Source organism: Lagopus leucura, unplaced genomic scaffold (assembly GCF_019238085.1).
Source record: "Lagopus leucura isolate 7727_CA_CO unplaced genomic scaffold, USGS_WTPT01 Super-Scaffold_739, whole genome shotgun sequence".
NCBI lineage: Eukaryota > Metazoa > Chordata > Aves > Galliformes > Phasianidae > Lagopus > Lagopus leucura.
This window is the reverse complement of record NW_024962255.1, coordinates 2,611,194-2,625,825: the sequence shown is the minus strand read 5'-3', so window position 1 is coordinate 2,625,825 and position 14,632 is coordinate 2,611,194. Positions and strand designations below refer to the sequence as shown.

General features: G+C 43.9%; 2 protein-coding genes across 2 annotated transcripts in view; both read left to right on the top strand.

Moving 5' to 3' along the window:
* Window positions 1-140: 140 nt before the first annotated feature.
* CISD1 (CDGSH iron sulfur domain 1) lies at window positions 141-9,325 on the top strand. Its single transcript, XM_042862667.1, has 3 exons — window positions 141-245; window positions 2,013-2,218; window positions 6,817-9,325. The coding sequence occupies exons 1-3, from the start codon at window positions 215-217 to the stop codon at window positions 6,904-6,906; spliced, it is 327 nt and encodes a 108-aa protein (XP_042718601.1). The 5' UTR covers window positions 141-214; the 3' UTR covers window positions 6,907-9,325.
* IPMK (inositol polyphosphate multikinase) overlaps window positions 7,119-14,632 on the top strand; it is a 36,877-nt gene continuing 29,363 nt past the window's right edge. Inside the window, exons 1-2 of the mRNA XM_042863125.1 lie at window positions 7,119-7,203; window positions 9,025-9,131. Of these exons, the coding sequence (XP_042719059.1) occupies window positions 7,119-7,203; window positions 9,025-9,131 (192 nt within the window). The remainder of the gene's footprint in view (window positions 7,204-9,024; window positions 9,132-14,632) is intronic.

The following is a 14,632-nucleotide window of genomic DNA, read 5'->3' as shown; positions in this document are numbered from 1 at the left end:
GCGATGAACAGAGCGACTGCACGGCGACCGCTGCCCCCTTGCGGCCTGGAGGTGTTCGCCTCTGCCGCCCGCTCATCAGCCTTGACGCCTGCGGATTCCGCGAGCCTTCGTCGCTCCTCCCCTCGCGTCTTTCAGGGCGTAAAGCATTCAAAAGGGGCGGGGTGCGGCGCATGCGCGCTGCGGAACTGCGTGCGTCCTCTGCGGAGCGGGAGCGATGGGGCTAGGGCAGAATGGCGCCGTGCGGGGTGGGTACGGGTGCGCGCGGGGCTGAGGGGCTGCGCGGGAGAGGAGGGGGTGGCGCCCTGCCCGTTAGTGCTCAGCCGACAAAATGGCGGCGGGGTCCCCTGAGGGGTTGGCTGTAAGGGGAGGGGTCCGCGGGTCGAGGCGCGGGGGGCTCCGTGAACGACCGTCGTGTTTGTGGGAGCAGGGTGTGGCTCTGAGGGTTCGTGGGTATCAATTCGTGTGGCTTCTGTGCGTCGGTGAAGGAGCAGCGGCCTGCTCTGCGCTGCAGGATGTGCTGGGAGCGGCGGGCGGGGCTCCGCCTGGCGGCTGAGGCGCGGGCTGCCGCCTAACGGCGCGGGGCGGCGGGCGGTTAGCGGTGCGTGTGGGGAGTAGTGCCGCCTCGTGCCTCCTGTCCTGCGTGGCACAGCTCTGCTACTAAGCTCTGCTTACGAAGAGAATGAACTTTAGAAGATTTCTGTTTCTCGTTCTGTCCTAGTGAGACGCTTAGCAAAGTTGCCTGTCCCCTTTCCCAAGTCTTACAGGGCTGCTTTCATAATACAGGCGTTTGACTGGTTGCGTTTAGGTGTTACATCCAGACCTTTGTGCGTCAGTATGGTGAGCTGCCCTTGGAAAGCAGCGAGAGCTGACAGATGCTTTTGATTCCTTATCCTAGATCAAATGCAGTAGTGTCTCTTGCTCTGGTGAGACCTTCTGGCTTGGTATCTGTCGAATGCAGTATGGGCTTTGGGGGGTAAAAGAGAAATTCCCAGCGGAAGACTGTTCTAGTTTTCTTAAGCTGTGTAAATGTGCTAAAACTTAAATTCCTGTCTCATGTTTTTGTCTATGGAGTCAACTGGACTCTTTTTATACATGTCAGGAACACACATGCGCACAGAAATGGTGGATAAAAAGGAGAAAAAAAAAAAAAAAGCAGGTGCTGTTAGGGTAGCCAGAACTGTTAGGCCAAAGTCCAGGATACTGGCATGAGGCCACAAAAAGTAGGGAAGGTCCTTGTAGAAAAGGAAACGATAACAATTGAGCAAAACCTCAGAGTTATCAGAGATTCCAAGAGGGGGAAAAAAGTGCAGGTGGGAGGTAGTGGTGGTTTTAATGGCGATTGTCTTTCATAGAGCCAGGACCTAACATGGTTAAATTTGTGCCATTAAATATAATTCTTCTGGATCCATGTTCTTTTCCATACCACCACAGCAGACTTTTAATCTAAGCTGATTTTTTCTTACCCTTGTGGAGTGCTAGTAAATTAAATAATTTCCCCATTGCCAAACACCTGTTAAGCTCTTTTGGTTGCAGCATGCATTATATAAAAAATTTACTCAGTACCTGTACTCTGGAGGGGTCTGTCTGGGTTGCTGATGCTGTGTGTTTGTCTTTAGTGACCTTCTTAGGACTGAAACAATAAACAGGTTTTTTTGGCTTATAGTTTAGTGTGCTGAGCTTGGAAACACTGTACTTTCCAGTGTTGATATCAAGGGTTGATGAAGAAAAAGTTAAAAACCAACCAACCAAAAACCAAACAAACAATCCAGCCACTTTAATCCTCGCTGTTATATAGAAGGGACTGAGGTGAGAGAGCGCTCTGGTCAGTGGAAAAGAGCAGATTAACTCAATGTGTGTCCAAATAAAAAATGCTGTGTTTTGCCTGGAGAACAGAAAGATCTCTTCGAATGTTAGAGGTGTTGTCTTGAGCATGGAGACATTTGCTGTTGGGAGGAATTTTAATAGAATATTGTGGTCAGCAAACTGAGTCTTTTTTCTTCTTTTTGTTCTAGTTGAATGGATTGCTGCAGTCTCTTTAGCTGCTGGAGCAGCTGCTGTTGGGTATCTAGCTTACAAAAAATTTATCTCTAAAGACAAATGCTGCAAGGCAATGGTGAATCTCCATATCCAGAAGGATAACCCCAAGGTAGTTCACGCATTTGATATGGAAGATCTGGGAGACAAGGCTGTGTACTGTCGTTGCTGGAGATCTAAGAAGGTAAGAGAAACGTGCACATCAATAGCATTGGGAAACTTATTCATTTTTCAGTAAAACCATTTTACTGCTTCATTTAGCAGAAACTAGCTTCTTTTCACATTGGCTTACATTCTGCAGTGAGATGTAGCAATAATTCAGTCCTTGAAGCTGTGTAGATTTATGGAGAGCGAAACCTTCAGATCAGCACTAATAGTGAAAACAATGTTTCCGTGGCTGTGAAGAAGCAGTTTCACTGAAGAGTACAGCTACTCTTCAGACTAATGAATCATAAATATCAGATATTATTTTGCCACTGAAGTTTATCCAAAATTCTTGGTCTTTTGGTAGATGAAGGAGAACCCAGGAACCATAGCCTGAGGGTCAGGTTGGATGGGGCCCTGGGCAGGGTCTAATATTAAATGGGGTCTAATATTAAATGGGGTGGTTGGTGGCCCTGCATGTGGCGGGGGGGTTGGAGGTTAATGATCCTTGAGGTCCCTTCCAACCCTGGCCATTCTGTGCGATTCTGTGAAGCTGGAAGCTTACTGTGTCAGTCAGAAGATGTCTTGCTACTAGTTTGCATAGGGAAAAGCAAGACATTAAGAAGTCTCTTAGTATACCAGAGCTGGTGTCAAATGGTTGCTTGACATGCTTGAGCTCACCACTAAATCACATAGATGGGGAGAATACAGAATTGGTTTGGGAAGAGCCTTGCTTGTGCACATGGTGCTGTCCTGCATTTATTGCTGTGTGCAATGCCTTTTGCTACATTAATGAGTACAGCAGCAGGTTTGTTTCCAGTGGTGGTGGAGGTAATCCAAAAGCAAATCCAGAAGTTTTTGAGGAATCTAAACGGATGGACTTAAAGCATTTGTCTTTGCAACCCATAGTTTTGTGGTTAATCTTACAGAATAGCCAGGGAAACCATGCTAGCACACTTAGAAAATTAAGTGTCTGACCTAGACATGGGTTTGTCCAATTTGGTTGCATATGAAGATGCCTCAGTTGCTTAACGTCAGTGTTAAGCATGATACCTAACCTTTCAGAAATGCTGTTAAGATCAGCTTTAAATCTGAGTTAGATGAGAGACCTTTGATGCTATTGAGATCGACTTAATACATGGATAGTGCTAGTTCTGGGTTCTGTAATGAGAGAAAGTGGAGTGAGTAGTCTGTTTACAACTAGCACGCATTTAAAAGCTGTTTTGAAGTCGAGGTGCTAATGTGTGGGTTAAATCTCAACTGAGAGCCAGAAGTAGAAGCTGCTCGGAATGCTACAGCTTCAGAAAAAAGAAAGGTGGAGAAAAAAAGCTGTGCTAAGTATTTGCAATTGGTAGTATCTGAACTGGAGTTCAGTACTTGTGTATAATCAATGGATATCAAGATGTTACAATCACAATATAAACAAGAGAGTTAGGTGAAGTGGACTATGATAACAAAAGAGAATAAATGGAAGGCTTACCCTTATCCTGGGCTCACCACAAAACACCAGAAGGAGGGATCTCCAGACAAGATCCTTCCCCACTGGTAGCCAGCTCTTAAATAGGCCTAGGAGCCTGGCTCCACCCCTTCTGGCAGCACAGCTGAATTGCCTTCACCTGTGCTCCTCTGGCTGGCTCATGGCTCGTCTCAGGTGATCAATCAGAGGTTCAGGCTGTGACTCAGCAGTTCCCATACATTGTGATAAAAGAAATTGTAACTTGGTGCGTGGTATTTATACTTAACTGTCTCCTCCTCTAGAAAATAGAAGGGATGTCTGGATGTAGGGTTTGCGTTGCAGCTCTTGCCATTATTCTAGCTATTGTCTGATACTGTCTTTTTTTGTGTGAAATCAGAATCTGATTGAGTGTATTTTGCCATGCATTGAAGGGTGTTGTAGCTCAGGAACATACTGCCCTGCAGAGGCTGCTGTAATCTCATGCTAAAAGGAAGTAAATGAGGGATATGATATGATGAGTCTGTTCTTAGAATGTGCATTATTTGACTGTGTAAGCTTGTCTCAGCAGACTAAGCCTGATCTGAGGCATGAGTCTGTTAATGGAACCTGTAGCATTATGCACCACAGATTATTTCAGTTGCTGATGGTGTGTGTGCACTCCAGCTGGCTTCATACTGGGAAGAAACAGTTGGACTGCATGAGGAGAGTGTTTTTGGGAAGCTTAAAAAAAGGAAGTTAATCCTCAGTTGTGTGGGTTTTCTTACTTGATCCTTTGTGGGGAACATTTATTTATTGGAAACATGGTACCTTCAGGTAAGTCTGCTTTGGGTTGTAGTAGCCTATCAAAGTGGGTGGTAGGTGGCTTTTTTTAAATGGCCCTTTCCTATTCAGCATTGTGCTTTGCAGGGGCTTCATAGCATTGCTTTTGGACTTTTATGCAAAAGTCCTCTGTTAAAAAGTATTGGTATAGAGGCAAGAGTTTTGTCTTAAAACCAGACAGCAATTCATCTACAGTTAGAACATCTGTTTTCTTCTGCTTTTTTTAATTGAGGAGAGGGGGATGGGCATCTTAATTGGTTTACTTGTAATTATCTGCAATCTGTGTGTCTTCCAGAGCACTGTTAGTCCGCAGGCTGCAGGCTGAGAGCTGCTGCAGAGCGTCGGAAGAAACAAACTTGTTTGGTGTCAAGGGAAATAAACTGAGCTGTCCAGACCACTGCACAATTCCCCCAGGGCTTGAGCTCTGATCGCTGTTGCTAGCCTGCTGTATCTTAAACAAGGATAAACATGCTGCATCAGGCCCAGCTTCAGTCTTGAAGATGACCAAGTAGATGCCCTAAAAAAAAATGCAGTGTTCTCTGTGTTGTATGCAGCTTGCTTTTTTGTGCCTGGTGTTCCATCCTCTGGGAGCTAGCGGCTTGGAGATCAGCTGGCCCAGAGGATGCAAAGCTGTCAAAGTTGGTAGCTGTTGAAGACACTTTGATGCTAGCTAATGACTATGAATTCTACCATCTTTGTCACCTGCAGATTTCAAGTGACATTGCTGCAGCTGGACTGTGGGCCTGTCTTTTTGGGGCATGTGAGATGTGTGTTCTGTAAGCTGAGTAGGTGCTTCTGCAAAGGCAGATAGACTGCGGTGCTGTATGGAGAAACAGCTGGCCCAGGAACATTTGGGTGAGAAGCTGATGAATATCCTATAAATTAGGGTATAATTTCTGCCAAGTGTCTGTCAGTACCTACTCAATGAGTCACTAATAACTGATTTGACAATGAAGTTCCTGTGTGAATTGGCCTATGTGATCTCCAAAATCTGGGGGTTCTTAATTTAGAAAATTCACCTGCCATTTATAGCACGGCTTTTGACATTTTGTAACTGTGGTAAAACAAAACTTTCACCACTCCCTCTGCTTCCACCCTACCCTGCAGGCCTTTATTTTTAGTACTGAGAACGTTTCTTTCTCACTAGTATGTTGTCTTAGGGATATTGCTTTTATGCGATACTTGGAAGGCTCTTAAGCATGGGTGATTTGGCATCAATTTTAATCAAGGACTTTGACTAGGCAATTAATATTGGGATCACCAGAATGTCAGAGTTGGTTTGGTGGTTACTGTGAGGGAATATCGGTGTTCTAAGGGCGCGAGCTTAATAATGCCCAACTTGGATTCCAATTATTCCAAAGCAAACACAATAGAAACTGAATACAAATACGAGTGTGATGTATGTGATTGTCTCTAGAACTTCCTCTGCAGAAAGGGCACAGCCCTGAAGACATATCCTTGAGAAGTGGTGGGGTCTGATCTAACTCTCCTTCCTTCACAGAATATCCTTTGGCTCTTGCATATGAAAAGAGCTGTCCAGGAGCAGAGTTGTTTTAAGCAATCCAGGACCTGGGCAGTTACAGCTGGTTAAAGGAGTCCCTCTGGGTCTTGCTCTGACCAGGCTGTTCCAGTTCTGTTGATGGAACAAACATTTCTTTGAATTACTTCCTCAGTATTACCCTCATAAGCCCCTGATGAGTAACCATGTCAGCAGGAAGTGTGTTTAATTTCCATTGTCGGGTCAAAATCCTGATGTAGAATCCAGCTTTTGCAAATGGACGTTTGTGCTGGTGAGACAAGCTGGCTACGTCAGATGAAGCAAAGAAGGCCTGCCACTCTAGCTGTCTGGTGGCAGGACTAATCTGTCAGTGTCTCCCTTAAGTAAGAGATGAGGTGGGAAGCTGTCCTTTTACTTGAGAAAATTGAGTGGGGAAAAAAAGCTTAGGATCTAATTCTTTTGCTTTTCCTCTCCCCACTTAACTTCTGTAACTGCACTCAGTTCTGGCTGTGGCTCAGGAAAATAGAGTGTCGGGCAATGTTGGGAGCAAGTAACTTCACGTAGTCTGAGTTAACCTTCAACTGTAACCTGCATTTTCACTTTGCTGACCTGAGGCTGGAATACCAAATGCAGTGGAGTCGAGTTGCTTTGTTTTTTGACAAGCTTCTTGTCCACTCTGAGCTCACATGGGCAGAACTAAGTGTACAGCCAAAATTCAGGGTCACCTGAAATGCCGGTGCGAAAGTTCAAGTCTGCAATCACAGCAGATTTAATGAGAAGACGTTCCATTGAACTTTCAGTGTAGGTTCCTAATTCTGACTGTACTTTATATGCACTTAATGTGTGTCTCTTCTTTCTCTTCCAGTTCCCGCTGTGTGATGGCTCTCACACACAGCACAATGACGAAACTGGCGACAACGTTGGGCCTCTGATCATCAAGAGGAAGGAGGCGTAGGCTGGACAGTAGAAGTTGCAAAATGAATGTCTGACAAATCCTCTGCTTGCTTGTAATTGGGGGAGAAACCACAAATTCTTTGTCATGTCACTGAAGAATTTCCCATGTAGTTTATACATCAGGCATGTTTATTATTTCTGGGGCTTGTCTTGTTTTAATCACTACAGTGCATAATTTACTGAATAGTCATAGTTGGAATTTTTTGTCCTGTAATGTGTGTGTACCCTCTCATTGAATATGAATCTAAACTGACGCACAGAATGTATGAGGCCATTCAGCAGAAGTCATATTCAGAAGGTAGATTTTGTTTCTGAGAGCTTTGCAAGTTATATGGCTGGATAGAGTTCCGCAGTAGCAAGAAATCGTGGTGCCAAAATGCAGCTTAACTTGTAATTATGCTGCATTTTCTGCAGATGCCACATTTGGCCTATTACACTACAGTTTTGTGTGGGCTCTGTAAAAGAACACATTTAAAATTGCTAATTAGGAACAGACATTGTAAAATACTTATAGCACGATGGGGCTGAGGGACAACTTTGCCTTTGATTTTACAGCAGTGTTGAAACTTGACCCTATTACCATGTGGTATCATGAATGTACTACCAGAACTGCAGACCTGTATTGAGAGCAGGATTAGGAAGATCATCTCTGTGAGAGCTTTCTCAATAAACAAGTGGAAGGATATGAAGTGCTCGGAGTGATGGGTGAGGGGTTGCAGGGTTGTTTTTACTGCTAGAAAGCCTTAGTTTCCTTTGCAGTCTCTGACAGTGGAGCTCACTTCCCCAGACCACAGGACGGGGGAGGCTATGCTGATTTATTCCAGAAGCTGAAAGAATAAGTAAAACCCCACCCGCTTCTTCATTGCTCTGGCTGGTTCCAGATGATGCTTCCTGCTGTTGCACAGAGAGCAGGCGCACCTTTCCTTATTAAGTGGCCTTAGGCTCTACGTGTCTTAAATGGCTCCTGCCTTCCTGGGCTCACTGCTCTTGTGGATCAGCTACTTTTACCCAAAGGAACAAACTTGGACAGGCTTTGGTGACAGGTAGAAACATGGAGAAGAGGAAGGATGAGAAGGAGGATCGCGTCCTCCTTTTGTATGGCACTTCTCTGCCTTATTTAACAGTTGCATTAATGGCCACATCTCCTTAATTAGCTTTAGATTTATCAACATACAAATGGCTACAAAGCAAAACCCAAAGAGTGTGATGGCGGAGGGCAGTTCTGTATTAAACCTGGTCTGCAAGCATAATTGCAGCTTGTGTAAGATCGAGCTCTTAAAACAGAGAGAAAGGCTACCTCAAAACTAGAGAAAATGTCTTCTCAAGAAGTTGAAATCTTAACCGTAAAGATTCTTCCAGATAATTGGGGCTATAGGAATTGTATTTTTGTTAAGGTCATGTTTGCTATAACTGGTTAAGACAAAAAAAAAAAAAAATCATTTCCTTATCCTCAGTGTGAGAATTTCTGAGGCTGAGGTCTTAGCTGAGCACTTTGAACTTTGGCAGAAGGCAGAGAAAGCAGAATAGGTAGGCAGCACAGACCTACAGGAAGGAGGGTTTGCATGTAGAGTACTTGAGTGGAGTCAACTACTGTCTGAGAGACCTGCTCTTGTAAGAAATTGCAGTCAAATATATTTAGTCTCATCTTTCTCTCCCTGTATTGTAAAGGTACCTGTTTTGTTGTTTTTTTTTTTTTTTTTTAACTTGCCCAAGTACTGATACATATGGAAAATTGTTTTAATCTCAAATATATTTGGTTTATCCAAAACCAAGTTCTCTCTGTATTACTAGAATGTGGCACTGGATATTTCTGTATTTTTTTCATATACACACATTTGAGCTCATCTTGATCTCAAGGTAATGTTTGAGTTCTCATAGGTGTGCTGTTTGTTCCGAGGAAGATTTGTGCTGTAAGTAGTGCTGTAATCCAGTGCTGCTGTAATCATAAACCTGTGTCTGGGTTGGGTTTTCCTTCTGAGACTTCCTGTTAGCAGTAAAGCCTGGCTTCTTTGGAAGGAATGAAAGTTCACCGAAAACTGCATTTGTGTTTTAAGATACAAAGTCCTGAAATCTCTCATGGATCTTCTGATTCATAAGACTGTTTCCTGCTGTTGGACAGGAAAACACTTTGTGGTGCTTGAGCATCAGGAAAGTGGGCTCCGTGAGAAGCTCTTCTTCCTGCAAGGAGAAGATGCAGAAGCAGAATCTTTGTTGATTTACATCCTGGTGAGTTTGTTTTGGAGAAGCGTCACATTGAAAAATGTTGACATCAAGTGTTTATGGTTTATTTTGATGCACATACAGTTTTCTGTACTGTACCTAAAAGTTGTGCTACTTGTATATGTGAGCTGTTAGAACACAATAATGAAAAGATAAGCCTGAATTTGAGTAAATAAAATTGCCAGTAGTCTTGAAGAGCACCAGAAAGTACTACTTTTTTTTTTTTGCCTTCCTAGCAGAGTAGGTTATAATCTCATGATAGTCTGAGTGCTTGGCTGATCCAGTGTTCTCTGAAATCAGTGCTTTCCTTAACAAAACTTGAGAATATTGTTGGTTACGCCTTCACCAAGATTAAACCATCAAGCAATTGCTCTGCAAATGTGCATCTTCACATCACATGGCAACTCTTATTTGAAAATATGGTCACAGTCTTTCACAGTTAGAAATAGCAAAGAACTCGTCTAAGAGTAAAAGCGTATTTCTACTCCACATCATTATTTTCCAACATGTTTATTAGAAAAGTAAACAAATCCAAAAATTGATTTTTGTAGCCGTTAATTCTGACTTATCAAAATAGTGTGATGGCCGAATACTGAAGTGTTTTTAGAATCGGAATTCTTGAAGAGAAGGCAGCTACAGGTTATGAAGTACTTCCTGCACATTGTAATTCGAGCACCATGAAGCTCGGTGGATTTCAGAGGCCAGCACTGCGATGACACCCTGCTCCGCTAGGAGGAGCCGAACGCTGTGCAATTGGTGGGGCTTGGCGTTGGCAATGCTGCTCTGCAGGTGAAAACCTGGGAGCTACCTTAGCGATTCCGACCTCTTTCTGGTGGTGATGGGGCAGCCAGCAGCAGAAATAGGGGTCTGTGAGATTGATTTTCACTCAGTTATGTAGCAGTTGCACTGGGATTTTCCTTAAGTGTAATACAGCTAGTGAAGGTGTTGAAATGTCCATCAGTGCTGCATCACCACTTGCTCCAAAAACGGAACATTTTATAACAGCGGGAAGGATAACAGGATAGATGTGAAACTAAACACTGGCATTGCAAAGTAACTGTGTCAGTTGGCTTTTCCCATTCTGAACGCACACATCTCTTAACTTATTTGGCTTTTCTTTCAACTCCTGGAGCAACAGACAATAAATTAAAATGAGAGCAGTGTATTGCATTTCACTATGCTTCTTATTAGAGTGAAACATAAACTACAGAAGTGCCTCTTTTTTAGCTTTGGTGACGGAGTGGTATTGTTAGCCAAGAACTTGCTCTTGGAGCTCAAGGAGTTACATGTCTTAAGCAGACATCTGTTAGTTACTGTGTTTTCTCCTCTTGAACTGTTTGTGAAATCTTAACTTTTCTCAAACAGTTTTCTATAGCTGGCAAGTGTAACCATACATAGATAAAACACTGTGATCGCAGCTGGCGCTCCTGCTCTAGACAATGGCCAGAGCAGGCTTACACTTCAGTAATGATTAAATCTCTGGTTGCTCTTTTCCAACAGCGTGGTCATGATCTTTCAATCCCTTCTTGGCTCCAGCATCTGTGCAGGTTAAATTAAGGGTTGAAATCTGTTGACAAACCAAAGGAGCAAAATACTGTTTAATAGAAGAGGGTTTTTTTGTTGTTTATTTTTTAAATGCAGGTTGGCAGTGGGTGTAGTCAATAAAGATGTGTTCAGTTTTACTGCAGATGGAAGCAATGTAACTAGCCTCTAGGGAAAGACATAGATGCACTTGAATTAAACTTCTTGGCATGTTAGTCATCTTAAATCAAGTTCTGAGGTTATCCTAAAGCATGAGGATGCGACTGGTAAAATGCCATCATGCATTTGTAAAACCTTAGCAACAGCCTGATAGAGATACAAGGCTGTACTTGTAAAGTATTTGTTTAGAAAGGCAAAAGGGGTAATCTTTAGCTACCTGTAATCCATGAGATCAGGAGATAGTGCTAAAGACATGAGTTAATGCCACTATTTCAGAAGGAAGTGGAACTTGTTGCCCCAGGATGTCTATGTTACATCTCTTTCATTGCTGTTTTCTGGGGTTGGAGGCAGCAAAAACATGTTTCACCAATTCAGGCTCATCACAAATCATGGTTTAATTCTAACATCTGCACTGATTAATCAAGGGTGTGTTCCCATTTCCTGTGAGAGACCAAGTGCACGAGCTGGACTTGGTATGTGGCACGCCAAGGCGATACAAAGCAGCCAAATGATGCCTTTTGTCTTTCTCAGCACTCTTTCTGATGTTGCCCAACACTTTGTTGGCTTTTTTTGCCTGTTGACCCACACTCAGCTGATGATCTCAGACTACTGTCAACAGTGACTTCAGGATCTCTTCTGTGGGCTGTGACAGCTACTTCCAGGTTCAGCATCAAGGAGCTTTGGTTTGGATTACTTTCCCATGCATGTGTTATCTTACACTGATCCACAGGGAAGTTCTTCTGCCAACAGCAGAAGGTTGTCAAACAATTAACAAATATCTAACTTTGAGGAAGGAAGAAACTATTGAAATGAGCTCTGTGAGTCCTCGTCTGCAGCTATATGAGGTTATGTTAGAAAACCTGTTGATTTCTAGCACAAAACAGATTTCTCAGAATCCAAAGCTGTGGCTCGGTTTGTAGAAAAGATGATCCAGAAAATGCACAAATGTAGCAAATTAATGTCAAAGTGGTTTTTGAAGTGTTCTGTATTATCTCTGGAGAGTGTAGGCTGTTGTATGACAACACTGCTCTGTTTTCAAACTGCAAAACCCCAGGCATACCTGGTTGCTAGGGTGGAGAGGTTGCATTAGTCACGACCAAGTAAAATATTTATGAGAGAGGCTCCTATTGCGGGACTTGATGCCGAAGTGAAGAGGCGATAGCTAGGAAAGAAAATGGGGTAGTGCAATGAGTTTTGGAGTTACCACAGACAAGGACGGTTGAGATTTCAGAACAGAAAAGAGCATAGAAGTACTATAAATTCACCAAAGGATTAAAAACCCTAATATATTTTAAGAGGGTGTGCTTTGCTGTGAAAGAGATGAAATTCATTGCGGCTACAACTTCCACGCTGGTGCAGCAGTGTCTACATTATGAGCAGGCTGGGCCCTCCTGCTGACAGAAGCACTGCCACAGATCCTCTCATCTGTCTACAAGTGTTGCTTTCGCAGATGGACATTTTTTATCAGGAGCACACGTTCACTCAGTCCTTGTCATCTCTGTTGCAATCTGTTTGGCTGCCAGAAGCTATGCAAGCTGCAGCCGCGTGCTGCAGGAAGTGGCTCTGCGGGCAGCAGGATTTGCTTCTCTCGTTCAGACCTTGCCATGAATACACGGCCCTGGTAGAGGAGTGGTGGTTTGGGCTAACAGAGGACAAGTGGCAGTGAGCCGTGCCAGCGAAAAACCCAGTGGTCAGCATGCCTGTAGAGTGTGAGCATTTGGGCCAAAATCCAACGACATCAATCTGTTTACTTCATGTCCCCCTGCTCTTCCACGGAGAATGAGCTTATTTCCTGTACTAACCTACCATGCATCTTGCGGTTAGTTATTAACTAGCTGTTCTGAAGGGCTTTATTTCAGCAGGAAGCAGTTCTCTGCTCCTCCTTACACAGTTTGGGGGAGCTTTGCAATCTACAGACCCTCTTGCAGTGCACAGCAGCTTGTGCAAAATCAACGCATGTGTAATGTTTTCTAAACGTTATTGGTATGTACATTTCACCTGGCCGAGTGAGGTAAGATTGTTCTCCAGCAAAAGAGGAGAGCAGTCCAGAATTAAGCGTACTTTATGCCACATGCATTTGGTTGTTGGTGGATTCCTAATCTACTGCCCACGTTTTGTTTTCTCTTTGAGTGCAATTGTAGAGCCCTGAGCTGAAAAGATTCCCTGGGAATCTTGCTGGTAGGTTCAGCTTTTAGGGCAAGCTGTTACAGAAATCGTGCTTTGTGAACTAGTTTGTTATTTCCCTTTTCTGATACTCTCTTGGTTTCACTTGTTTTATTTTAGGATAAGCTTCCAGATTAGATTAGCAAACTCCATGTGCTGAAGTGTGAGGGTGGAATGAGTGAGCTCAGTCCCACGTCACTTTTCTATATGCACAAATCTGACTAAAGCAAACACCAGGAAAAATGAACTAGTCAGTGTTTACTTATTCCAATTACTCATGCTTTTGTATTTCTTTCATCCCCTCCAGCTCCACTTCTGTTAGCTCCAAGGATATGCAGAAGGTGTTCATTCAGGACTAGATTTCTGAAGAGCCTTGCAATTCCAATTTTTTAACCTTTTAATGCTACTTTTTGTTTTTTCCCACTAAGACTTCAAGCTCATGTAGATCACACTCTTAGATGGGCACCACCAGAAGTCTGAAATTGCCAGATGTGTTTTTTCTCTCTGCATTGAGATCCAGATCAGCCAAAGCATCTTGTACAGCAAGGGAGATCTTTCTGGAGGCTCAAGTCAACATCTGAGCCTTATGGCAGCTGCTGCAGCCATCGCCAGGGCTGTTCTTCCTGTCAGATACCAACCACTTGTGCCTGTTTTTTTACAGTGCCTATCAGTACATTTCTTTCTGTGCAAGGGCTGACCAAGTTGCAGCAGGTGTTTCTCTCCTGCATCCCCCTGAGAAAATCCGACGCTGGGGAAACAAAGCTGGGAGCTTGCCCTTGCAGCTGTCTGACTCCTGATCTTAAAAGCTGGATGCTACTGAGTGATGAGAGAGAAACATAACTTTCCTGTGTCTTATTGCATCAGAAAGGACCTTGCTTTTTTGGCCAGTGAAGACAGTGAAACAAATCAGTCCATGGGGCTGATGAAGCTTGACTTTCACACATTGACACTCCATCCTCCTTCCTCTCTGTCAGCTTACTTCAGCACTCTCACTTCCACTGTGACCTTCCTGTTCCTCTGATACTCGAACTTCTTCAGCAGATCCCCCAGTCCCCCAGCAAGCTCTCCCAGTCCCCTGCCACATCTCCCAGCTATGTGATGGGAAAGATGTGGCGTGTGCTACCTGAGCTCAGCACACCGCCCCTTCTCTAAATGTCGGTGCCGATCCTCTGTGCATCAGTTTGGATAAGACCAGTAGGAATGACGTTCATCTGCTTTGTATCTCTGGCCTTGTTTTCCCACTCCCGTGTCCTGCTAATACTAAACACTGGCAAAAGTGCAAGCATAATATTTGTAAAGTTCAATACCATTTATAAAGGAAATAAATGGCAAAAAGGAACATCAGGAATGACAGGGTGGCAAACAGTTGATGTAAGCACCGGTGAGGAGAGACGCTCAGTAAAGCCTTGGGCTCAGGGCTGCATCTACCCACGGGGGTAACGTTCAGAATGGAGATTAAACCTTTATCTGTGCCTTGAGCCTGACGAGCCCCCAGAGTTCTCCAAGCCATTTTAAAGGTTCTCATCCACTTGAGAGGCACGATACCATCTGCGTGCTTCGGTTTGCCTGGAGCTCCGTGGGCCCATCGAAAACAAGCTTTGAGAGGCAACCTCGTCAGCAGCACGATCCAGAGAGGGCTTTGC

What these genes read in the sequence shown, in the direction of transcription:
- CISD1 (XM_042862667.1), top strand. Translation starts at nt 215, where the DNA reads ATGGGGCTAGGGCAGAATGGCGCCGTGCGGG. An exon ending in GCAGAATGGCGCCGTGCGGG is followed by an intron (nt 246 to 2,012) that starts GTGGGTACGGGT and finishes TTTTTGTTCTAG; the next exon opens with TTGAATGGATTGCTGCAGTC. An exon ending in GTTGCTGGAGATCTAAGAAG is followed by an intron (nt 2,219 to 6,816) that starts GTAAGAGAAACG and finishes TTTCTCTTCCAG; the next exon opens with TTCCCGCTGTGTGATGGCTC.